This window comes from Anopheles funestus, chromosome X, assembly GCF_943734845.2.
Source record: "Anopheles funestus chromosome X, idAnoFuneDA-416_04, whole genome shotgun sequence".
Lineage (NCBI taxonomy): Eukaryota > Metazoa > Arthropoda > Insecta > Diptera > Culicidae > Anopheles > Anopheles funestus.
The window spans coordinates 21531787-21544223 of record NC_064597.1 but is presented as its reverse complement, the minus strand read 5'-3'; the positions used below and the strand labels follow the sequence as shown (position 1 = coordinate 21544223).

The 12437-nt window shown below is 39.6% G+C and overlaps 3 protein-coding genes across 4 annotated transcripts in view; 1 reads left to right on the top strand and 2 right to left on the bottom strand.

Moving 5' to 3' along the window:
* Positions 1–12437, bottom strand: part of LOC125769451 (uncharacterized) — a 451794-nt gene that overhangs the window by 392408 nt on the left and 46949 nt on the right. The gene's annotated exons all lie outside the window — the stretch shown is intronic.
* LOC125769273 (uncharacterized) overlaps positions 1–12437 on the top strand; it is a 122342-nt gene that overhangs the window by 64908 nt on the left and 44997 nt on the right. The gene's annotated exons all lie outside the window — the stretch shown is intronic.
* LOC125769372 (uncharacterized) lies at positions 4186–8442 on the bottom strand. The gene is made up of 2 exons (XM_049438070.1): positions 6798–8442; positions 4186–6638 (listed from the first exon to the last, which is right to left on the bottom strand). Exons 1-2 carry the CDS (start codon positions 7697–7699, stop codon positions 6635–6637), a joined length of 906 nt encoding a protein of 301 aa, XP_049294027.1. The 5' UTR covers positions 7700–8442; the 3' UTR covers positions 4186–6634.

The following is a 12437-nucleotide window of genomic DNA, read 5'->3' as shown; positions in this document are numbered from 1 at the left end:
TGTATGGAAAGAATAGATTATAAAGATAAAAGGTTTTTTTAATCAATTGATTATAATAAAAATACCAACCATCACTACTGCGCCAAACGATGACGGCGCTGTCAAAGGACGCTGCATTTTCTGAATGAAAAATCCATCGCCTGGTAGTGTTGTTTAACAGTACTTCACTTCTTTCATGCACTATGAGTACTTTTCTATGTAAAATTTACATTTAAAGTACAAAAACTATCCTTAAACATTACACAAAATCAAAAATAAAACACACTGTAGCGTACCGCATCAAGCAGATGAATAAGAATGGAGTACATTAAAACGAAACAAAGAAGACGCCTTCGATGTATTGCATTGACAGATGAACGAATGTTGAAAGTTTCAATCGATCATGAAAGTTTCCTGAAACATTGAAAATTTTTTGCTCCTCTTCCCCCAAGAGCACCCACAACACTTTGGTATAAAATAGCGTGATTTCGAACCAATCCTCTATTAAGACCACAAAGTCGTACTGTAGAGCAAATAAAAATTCTGCGACCCATATCAGACTTTGTGGTCGTAGTGTGGTTATCTGGGTATACGAGTCGAAAATTTGAATTTGATGCCCCAACAAGCATTTCGAGCAGTTTTCGAGTGAATTTAGGGATCTCGCCCGATTAGATCTGGTACCAGCTGTCGCCGGCGACATGACGACGGTGCAAATGCATGCGGTGAGTGACTGTGTTCGGCAAACCACGAGTGGCCCACATGACATTTTCCGAAGATTTCATATTGACCTCTCCTTTTTTCATCATTCTATCTCGCTATTTTTGAGTGATTTTTGCCGTTCGTGCCCTGTGGTGAGCGGTTTTGTCAATGTGTTGGTGTTGATCGTGCCGACCGAGCGACCCGAGAGTGATTTTTGAACAGTTAAAAAGACAAAAGGAAGAAGCAAACGAAGAACACGCACATGCACACAGTCCGCGTTGTCGGACTTCGTGATCCGAGAGAGTGCAAAATGGACGTGTTGAATTCAGGAGGTTTAAAATTGTGAAATATGAACGCAATTTGGCCAGAAAAGTAAGTAAAAGTGTTGAAAAATATACAGCACATTTATTCGTTGCTAATTATGTTATTGTGTTTCGATTTCAAGTATTTCAGAAGACCATTCAAGGCTGGATTAAAAACGCATCGTCAGTGGCATGTGTACCAGTGAACAGTGCAGCAAGGTTGATCACCTACAGCCATGATTCCGTCATGCATGTGTTTTAAAATTATTTAGTGATAAATGTGAGTTATTCACATATTTGTGCTAGTTAAAAAACAGTGAAAGCGCGAATGAAATATTGTAATTTAAAAAATATAATGAAAAAAAAAATCATAAAATAAAAAAAATATTATACGAGTAAAATTTTGTGTACGTGACTGTACGATACGTTGGAAAGAAAAGTATCATTGTAATCTTGCAGGCGCACGATCGGGTCGCTTCGGTAACGATCGGGTTTGTTCGGTATATAAACCGATCGGATCACTCTCAAGCGTTCGCCCAATGAGAGTGCATTGAGACTGGCTTGAGAGTGAAATTTGAGTTACTTTGAGTTACTCCTGCCAGATGGGGGGGGTGAACGTTTGTGCGGCCATGATCGCACACACGTCGTTTTTTTCATTCTTCGTCTTTGTCACTGTCAAGGATCGCTGCTGTCAGCCATTTTGATTGTTTTGGTTTTTGCGACGCTTCCTCATCGCATCATTTCAAGTTGCGATTTTAATTAAGAAAAGTGTAGTTTATTTAGTTAATTTAAGTGAAAAATATTGTAGTGCAGTTAATAAATGCAGTATGCACTGTAACTTATCGTTTGCAAACGTGGTAGTGTTTGTTGTTTTGGTTGTTTATGTGTTTACCCCAGGTAAGTATTGCTGTTGGTTTCCGTCATTCAAATATTCCGAATGTTTTAGCTTAATGCAACGTGCGGCTACCGAGTTTATCATTCCGGTTTCCTCCGACCGGATACTACACGGTGCGGTATCAATGATCCAGCCAAACCACGATACTCCCGGAGCGCACATTCATTGCCGCCTCACCGAGATGTAAGGTAACATTGTGGTTGGATTATCAAAGGGTTCCATCTAAATGGTTGTGATTGTTTTCTTTTTAGAAACAGCTACCATCACCGGCAATATAGACATCGGAAGCAACTACCAGCACCGGCGCGATGGCAACGAAATGTCGTGGCGATTGTTCTTCCGGGAGGCTTCCGACGAGTCGATCATTATACCGGCAATAGAAATGCCGGCTTAATGTATTTCAAGACCAGTCAATGATTTTGACTTGACCTGTGATAATTTGGTAAGTTCAATTATTTTACAATCGATATGCGAAAAGTTAATGTGGACTGTATGAATGTTTGTTGATACATCCGCATTAACAATCGACAATTAACAATGTGCAAAGATCGTCTACGAAAGAGATGCTGTTGAATATAATAACTGCCATCCATACAAACTGCCATTTCCAGGAAACTCGGTTCAGGGTTGCAATCCTCCATCCACGGCTGCATCCGATTTCTGACAGGTTTGACTCCACTTGATCCAGCCAACGAGCTCGCTGTGCTCCTCTCCGCATCGTGCCGAACGGATCGCTGACGAGGACCTTCCTGGTGGGGCATGAGTCCGGCATCATCATCACGTGCCCCAACCATCTTATCCTTCCGACGGTTGTCAACGTCAAGATGTCTGCACCGCCAAACAGCTCAGCTAGCTCGAGCTCAGCCCTGCTCGCACACACCACCAAAGATAGTCCTTAGCACCCACCGTTCGAAAATAGCGAGTGCATTGGCGTACTCCGTTAGCAAAGTCCACGACTCGTACCCGTAGAGGACTGCATCAATGTATCAGGACGTATTAGTGTGCGATATAACGTGCATTTCGTGTGATGCTGGAGTCGTTTGGATCGCAGGAGGTTGTAGAGTCCGTAGTAGGCACGATTTCACAAAATGTGCGCCTTCGTTGTTGGCTGAAGTTACGATCGTACCAAGGTAGCAGAACTCCTCTACCACTTCGAGATCGTCGCCGTCAACGGATACTCTGCTTCCGAGTCGGGTTCTGTCACGATCAGAGCTTCCGGAAAGCAGGTATTTTGTCTTCGTTGCATTGATCCTCGATCCAATCCTATCGGCCTCGCGTTTCAGTGGGGTGTACGCGCCGTAGAGCGATATTAAACAGTAAACAGGAGATTCCTTGTCCTTGCCTCAGACCCCGGTGAGATTCGAACGATTCCCACAGCCTGTTCGATACTCTCACCTTGCACTGCACCCCGTCCATTGTGGCCTTCAACAGCCGTACCAGCTTCTCTGGTGTTCTCTGGTTTAAATGTGAGCTCAGACTAATTAGACTTCAGTTCAGATTGCGATTAAGTTATGTTTAATTTTTTTATTTTTTGTTAGTTCAATGCCTTTAAATGAACTAAAATTAAATTATGTACAAAACGTAATACGAGCTTTGCTAGCGCTATGTATATTTTTTAAATTAATTAAAAATTAACTATTTGAATGATAATTATTTTATAATAATTATAATAATTAATTATAAATATGATTATAATTACTATAATTATTATTATAATTATAATAATTATAATTAATTTTCAAATGTACGAAAAGCATTTTGTAAATTAACATATAAATAAGGCTTACTAATAGTTATTGTTAACAAATTTACTAACTGTTCTAATTATAAAAGCGTTTAGTTGTATGATTAACTCTGTAATAAGTGAAATAGTAAAAAAAATGGGTAAAAGATTTTTGTAGTCCCCCCCCTAAGGGTTTGCTGCAACCCTGACACATGGCACGGTAAGTTTTGGAACACTGTCGGGGGTGTTGGTCATGCGATGTGAAATATTTTTTGTAAATAAGATTTGTTTACCTTTTCAATTTTGGTAAACACGGGTGGTTTTAACACGGCTAGCCAAAAGCAACGGAACGGAAAATGTGGAAATAGATTTGCAGGCATATATTTATGAGCGGAGGCATTTATTATCTCAAGTTGCATGGTCGAAAATCATAACTTTCTCTGCGAGGTAAGCAAAGTATTGAAATAAAAATAAGTGGCATGATTTTAACACGTGCAATGTATTTTATTTCAGCATTTTCAGAACCCGAAGGGTGTAACACTTCGAAACAACTAGAGAGAAAATGTGTGGCCTTTTGCAGCCCGGTTCAAACTTCCTCGAGGTCTGGTACATCCGAGGCGATTAGTGGTCGTGAAGCTATGGAATATCAGATCATTAGGTGGAGAAGAAATAGTTCGTTGCCAATTTTTGCTTGCCGTTACATTGCAATCAAAACGATTCCGCACAGACCAGATGCTCGGTAGTAACCCGATAATTCAATTTATCATATATTTAATAAAATATAAAGACAAAGAAAGCATCCGGTAAACTATAAGTACCTACCAATCAATTTTTGTGATGCAACCAAATGATGACACAGGCTACTGAATTGAAAAACCGGAGGGCTTACCTAGAGGCCAAAGGCTATTACTCTCTTTCAATCAGAAAAGAGTTTGTTCCTACGATCAATGCCACAAAGTGAAACGCTGATAATATGTATGTCGGTAGTGTAGCATAAATGTTAAAAAAAAAATCATAGGCGAACTTATGTTTGCTCCGTATCAGTTTATGTTTTATGCTCATTTTGCACACTCACTACATTGCATTTTAAAGACTATTTTCGGACACCATGGCGTTGTGTTGCATTATAATAACGGAACTATACATTCCCTATAATGACGATCAGGTTTATGTACATTCCATTCAACGAGGGATAACGATGGAGAATGAAGTGATAAATATGATCCTTGTTAGGTTGAATAGTGTTCTTGGTGCATTCCAAGCAAGCGGCATAGTTTACAAACCAGTTATGTAATTGAAGTACACATTGAATACTTACGCTAGTAAAACGGAACATATACTGAACTGCAGAGTCAATACGTGTCGAAATCTTTTATGGGTAGAAAAAGGCTAGCGTTATGGTTAGTGCTTGTAAAAGTAATTTCGGCCGAATTGGTACTTATTTTAAAATGTAAAAGCAAGTTTTCTACAAGTGGCACTCAGTTTCAATTGTACAGTTTCATATTAACAGTAATCATTTTCTACAATTGTAAACTCGTCACAGCTATCACATGACGTCATATCGCATTCGTTACAACAGATCTCTTGAAGCTTGCCGTATCCATTTCGATCGATCAATCCGTACTTATCTCTGGTAATTATGATTCTCGGTGAACCTCAGCAGTTCCACACAGCACCGAGATTTTTTAATTTACGGATTTTGACGAAACAGCAAATTGTCATTAAAACAAACTGCGAACACTGGTCGCAAGATCATTGTACGACCAGACGTCGCGAGTATTATGTACCCAAAACCTATAGTCTAGTTTTTACTTAGTCAGCGGCAAGTGTCCCCTCACCTAACGTAAGGCGTCAATGTCTCCATCACTTCAGTAAGGGAAATCTCTTTTAGATTTCCAAATGATCGTTTGGACGATCAAGTGCCAGCCAAAAGTAAATGTAAACGCACTCCGAAAGTATGAGCATGACCCCCGATCCTATAATACACTTGCTGAAAAATGTTATAGAATGAATAATGGTACACATGAATGATACTATGTATAAATTACATTTGCATAAGACATTCTTGCCCTGTACTGGTTTTTTACCTGTTCCATTCGAAGTGGTTTGCTCGTATGAACTCTTACAATACAATTTCAGTCGATATTTTCGAGTTATCGAGTAACCCTGAGATGGAAATGATTTTCCAAACCGATATCGCTTTTTCACCCGTACCGGGACGTGCTAATTATATGTACTCTTATATGTACCTGCTATATGTATGTGCTAATTATATGTACTTATATGTATGTGATTTGATGAGTGAACTTTTCCGCTGTTTGTTTCCGCTATCTCCTGAGAGAGGTCCCCTTATGAGTCGCTACCTAAAAGAGGAAAGATAAACTTAATTAATCATAATAGCTAAGTTGTAGATCGCTTGTGGTTTGTTTCGAGCCCTAGGGCTGCTTATAAATATTTCAAACAAATCAAAATGAGATTTGTGCTAACTGTAAACTAATCAAACATCTTGTAACAATACTGACCTGAAATGTTTGTCCCCTTTTCCTTAATCCGTTATCCGTTAATCCTTTGTGAACGTTTCGAACCAGACCATATTATATTCGCGATGTTCGGCCTGCTACTTGATTACTGTAAGGATTCTTCATTTTGTTAATAAAATAGGTTTGATTGGGCCTCATACGGAACGGTAAATTAAAAAATATATTGTACAGCTAATGCCTTCGTGTGCAGTACCCTGTACAATGGATATAAAATAAAAGGAAAGAAATAAAAAAAAGTAATGCCCCCGATCCTGTTAGTATATGATGGTCTATAGCAGACATCATATTCCAGCCAGCACCACGTGGAGGTAGGATACGGAGTTCCAAGATAGAGGACGTTTTACATTTAAAATTTAAAAATAATTAATACATCCTCTTCTTAGCATTAGCCAGCCAGCTTGAAAGAAATTATTGAATTAAAAATGTATTTGGAAGTAAAAATGAAAAAATTCGGAAAACTTACGCTTGATCCGGACCGATCTTGATGGCGTGCATATTACCTGATGATTAAAAAGGAAAATAAATAAGTTACACAATTTTTACACTCTCATTAGTTTGTGAAAATCATTAACATATATCACAATTCGGCATGCACAACGTAAGGTGAGATAAGTTATTATACCATGATCGCTTTTAGATATTGGCTATCGAACACTTACGCAAAATCTTGAACAGCTTTGATGGCCTGCAACACACTCAGGAAGCTGTTCTGGTTCTGCCGTTTCATTTCATACTCGCGTATGTACTTAATCAGCACTCCTCGCTTTGTGCCTTTGGATCGAATAAAGGGCTTAACCCAGCGCCACAAATTTTCGATATTTTGTGTGTGCACAAAAGGATCGCTTGGGTCCACAAAATTTTGCGAGTGGTTTATGGTTTCGTGAATAAAACCGTGCTGATCAATACCATTATATGCACGCCAACCATCGGTCACGATCGTTGTACCGGGAGCCACATGCTGGTTGATGATCCGGTGTAGTGTTGCAGCATCACGTTGCTCAACCAGCTCCAAAAAAATTTCTCGCGTTTCGCGACAGATGCCGCCAACCACCCAGACTTGGTTGTTGGCTGAGACGCGACCGCGATTGTATTTCCTTTTGGTGAGGACGGATTCGTCAATTTCGACGGTTAATCCATCCCCACCAATTTGCCCCTGGCTACATTCAAAATGTTCTGCGGTTACTTCCCGCAGAATTGAAAACCACTTCGCAATGGCACTCTTGCCTGCTCCACACTCGGCTGCAGCGCTGGATCGCTTCGTATCCCGCGACCATTCATACGTTATCTCTATCAACTTAGATAGAGATAAACGGGAATTTTTGAAAATGCTGTCCGTACGGACAGTACACTCCCACCCCGTGCAGCTCGATGTAGGCTTGCAAATCCACTTGCACGAATTTGCCTTCCTAGTTGTTTTCAGTTTCATCCGGCGATTGCACTTGTTGCACAATTGAACGGATGGTAAAATTTCCGCTTCCTGCAGCAACCGAACCAAACGCTGCTCGTCCTCAGTTATCTTTTTCAGCTCGGTCAAGCTTTTCACAGCGGCCAAAACTTCCATTATTATCACTTAATTTTCTCTTCCAAAACGCATCCAATTTTAATCTGTAAAGTGTATCCAATACCGTGGTATGTTTATACTAGACAGTGCTTTCGCGCCAATTTAGGTACCTATACTATCCAACTGAATAATACAAATATATCGTACGTTTTACACAAATGTATTGAATTGGCGCGAAAGCACTGTCTAGTATAAACATACCACGGTATTGGATACACTTTACAGATTAAAATTGGATGCGTTTTGGAAGAGAAAATTAAGTGATAATAATGGAAGTTTTGGCCGCTGTGAAAAGCTTGACCGAGCTGAAAAAGATAACTGAGGACGAGCAGCGTTTGGTTCGGTTGCTGCAGGAAGCGGAAATTTTACCATCCGTTCAATTGTGCAACAAGTGCAATCGCCGGATGAAACTGAAAACAACTAGGAAGGCAAATTCGTGCAAGTGGATTTGCAAGCCTACATCGAGCTGCACGGGGTGGGAGTGTACTGTCCGTACGGACAGCATTTTCAAAAATTCCCGTTTATCTCTATCTAAGTTGATAGAGATAACGTATGAATGGTCGCGGGATACGAAGCGATCCAGCGCTGCAGCCGAGTGTGGAGCAGGCAAGAGTGCCATTGCGAAGTGGTTTTCAATTCTGCGGGAAGTAACCGCAGAACATTTTGAATGTAGCCAGGGGCAAATTGGTGGGGATGGATTAACCGTCGAAATTGACGAATCCGTCCTCACCAAAAGGAAATACAATCGCGGTCGCGTCTCAGCCAACAACCAAGTTTGGGTGGTTGGCGGCATCTGTCGCGAAACGCGAGAAATTTTTTTGGAGCTGGTTGAGCAACGTGATGCTGCAACACTACACCGGATCATCAACCAGCATGTGGCTCCCGGTACAACGATCGTGACCGATGGTTGGCGTGCATATAATGGTATTGATCAGCACGGTTTTATTCACGAAACCATAAACCACTCGCAAAATTTTGTGGACCCAAGCGATCCTTTTGTGCACACACAAAATATCGAAAATTTGTGGCGCTGGGTTAAGCCCTTTATTCGATCCAAAGGCACAAAGCGAGGAGTGCTGATTAAGTACATACGCGAGTATGAAATGAAACGGCAGAACCAGAACAGCTTCCTGAGTGTGTTGCAGGCCATCAAAGCTGTTCAAGATTTTGCGTAAGTGTTCGATAGCCAATATCTAAAAGCGATCATGGTATAATAACTTATCTCACCTTACGTTGTGCATGCCGAATTGTGATATATGTTAATGATTTTCACAAACTAATGAGAGTGTAAAAATTGTGTAACTTATTTATTTTCCTTTTTAATCATCAGGTAATATGCACGCCATCAAGATCGGTCCGGATCAAGCGTAAGTTTTCCGAATTTTTTCATTTTTACTTCCAAATACATTTTTAATTCAATAATTTCTTTCAAGCTGGCTGGCTAATGCCAAGAAGAGGATGTATTAATTATTTTTAAATTTTAAATGTAAAACGTCCTCTATCTTGGAACTCCGTATCCTACCTCCACGTGGTGCTGGCTGGAATATGATGTCTGCTATAGACCATCATATACTAACAGGATCGGGGGCATTACTTTTTTTTATTTCTTTCCTTTTATTTTATATCCATTGTACAGGGTACTGCACACGAAGGCATTAGCTGTACAATATATTTTTTAATTTACCGTTCCGTATGAGGCCCAATCAAACCTATTTTATTAACAAAATGAAGAATCCTTACAGTAATCAAGTAGCAGGCCGAACATCGCGAATATAATATGGTCTGGTTCGAAACGTTCACAAAGGATTAACGGATAACGGATTAAGGAAAAGGGGACAAACATTTCAGGTCAGTATTGTTACAAGATGTTTGATTAGTTTACAGTTAGCACAAATCTCATTTTGATTTGTTTGAAATATTTATAAGCAGCCCTAGGGCTCGAAACAAACCACAAGCGATCTACAACTTAGCTATTATGATTAATTAAGTTTATCTTTCCTCTTTTAGGTAGCGACTCATAAGGGGACCTCTCTCAGGAGATAGCGGAAACAAACAGCGGAAAAGTTCACTCATCAAATCACATACATATAAGTACATATAATTAGCACATACATATAGCAGGTACATATAAGAGTACATATAATTAGCACGTCCCGGTACGGGTGAAAAAGCGATATCGGTTTGGAAAATCATTTCCATCTCAGGGTTACTCGATAACTCGAAAATATCGACTGAAATTGTATTGTAAGAGTTCATACGAGCAAACCACTTCGAATGGAACAGGTAAAAAACCAGTACAGGGCAAGAATGTCTTATGCAAATGTAATTTATACATAGTATCATTCATGTGTACCATTATTCATTCTATAACATTTTTCAGCAAGTGTATTATAGGATCGGGGGTCATGCTCATACTTTCGGAGTGCGTTTACATTTACTTTTGGCTGGCACTTGATCGTCCAAACGATCATTTGGAAATCTAAAAGAGATTTCCCTTACTGAAGTGATGGAGACATTGACGCCTTACGTTAGGTGAGGGGACACTTGCCGCTGACTAAGTAAAAACTAGACTATAGGTTTTGGGTACATAATACTCGCGACGTCTGGTCGTACAATGATCTTGCGACCAGTGTTCGCAGTTTGTTTTAATGACAATTTGCTGTGTCGTCAAAATCCGTAAATTAAAAAATCTCGGTGCTGTGTGGAACTGCTGAGGTTCACCGAGAATCATAATTACCAGAGATAAGTACGGATTGATCGATCGAAATGGATACGGCAAGCTTCAAGAGATCTGTTGTAACGAATGCGATATGACGTCATGTGATAGCTGTGACGAGTTTACAATTGTAGAAAATGATTACTGTTAATATGAAACTGTACAATTGAAACTGAGTGCCACTTGTAGAAAACTTGCTTTTACATTTTAAAATAAGTACCAATTCGGCCGAAATTACTTTTACAAGCACTAACCATAACGCTAGCCTTTTTCTACCCATAAAAGATTTCGACACGTATTGACTCTGCAGTTCAGTATATGTTCCGTTTTACTAGCGTAAGTATTCAATGTGTACTTCAATTACATAACTGGTTTGTAAACTATGCCGCTTGCTTGGAATGCACCAAGAACACTATTCAACCTAACAAGGATCATATTTATCACTTCATTCTCCATCGTTATCCCTCGTTGAATGGAATGTACATAAACCTGATCGTCATTATAGGGAATGTATAGTTCCGTTATTATAATGCAACACAACGCCATGGTGTCCGAAAATAGTCTTTAAAATGCAATGTAGTGAGTGTGCAAAATGAGCATAAAACATAAACTGATACGGAGCAAACATAAGTTCGCCTATGATTTTTTTTTTAACATTTATGCTACACTACCGACATACATATTATCAGCGTTTCACTTTGTGGCATTGATCGTAGGAACAAACTCTTTTCTGATTGAAAGAGAGTAATAGCCTTTGGCCTCTAGGTAAGCCCTCCGGTTTTTCAATTCAGTAGCCTGTGTCATCATTTGGTTGCATCACAAAAATTGATTGGTAGGTACTTATAGTTTACCGGATGCTTTCTTTGTCTTTATATTTTATTAAATATATGATAAATTGAATTATCGGGTTACTACCGAGCATCTGGTCTGTGCGGAATCGTTTTGATTGCAATGTAACGGCAAGCAAAAATTGGCAACGAACTATTTCTTCTCCACCTAATGATCTGATATTCCATAGCTTCACGACCACTAATCGCCTCGGATGTACCAGACCTCGAGGAAGTTTGAACCGGGCTGCAAAAGGCCACACATTTTCTCTCTAGTTGTTTCGAAGTGTTACACCCTTCGGGTTCTGAAAATGCTGAAATAAAATACATTGCATGTGTTAAAATCATGCCACTTATTTTTATTTCAATACTTTGCTTACCTTGCAGAGAAAGTTATGATTTTCGACCATACAACTTGAGATAATAAATGCCGCCGCTCATAAATATATGCCTGCAAATCTATTTCCACATTTTATGTTCCGTTGCTTTTGGCTAGCCGTGTTAAAACCACCCGTGTTTACCAAAATTGAAAAGGTAAACAAATCTTATTTACAAAAAATATTTCACATCGCATGACCAACACCCCCGACAGTGTTCCAAAACTTACCGTGCCATGTGTCAGGGTTGCAGCAAACCCTTAGGGGGGGGACTACAAAAATCTTTTACCAAAAAATGTTTTATTAAAATAAATAAAAATTATAAAAATTAAATAATTTAAAATTCGAATTTGAAATCTCACGTGTAGATACACCTTGACCACGAATGAACCGGGCTGCGTGGATCTCGCCCGATTGACTTCCATTCGGCCACTGTTCGACCAGAACTCAAAATTCACTCGAAAACTGCTCGAAATGCTGGTTGGGGCGTTTTGTGCCACTGGTGAAGTAAAAAAATCCAATTATTTGCCAGAACAAAAAAAAAACTAACGTATGTAGCTGTGTACGAAATTACAGTTTTAACACGAAAAAGTTCCATTCGCCATACAAAATGTATGGCATACTCGGGTATGCCGGTCGTAGACTTGAGGGGTACCCAACCAGCATTTCGAGCAGTTTTCGAGTGAATTTTGAGTTCTGGTCGAACAGTGGCCGAATGGAAGTCAATCGGGCGAGATCCACGCAGCCCGGTTCATTCGTGGTCAAGGTGTATCTACACGTGAGATTTCAAATTCGAATTTAAAATTATTTAATTTTAA

Bases quoted from the DNA above. Each gene is read 5' to 3' on its own strand.
- LOC125769372 (XM_049438070.1), bottom strand. From the start codon at position 7,699: ATGGAAGTTTTGGCCGCTGTGAAAAGCTTGACCGAGCTGAAAAAGATA.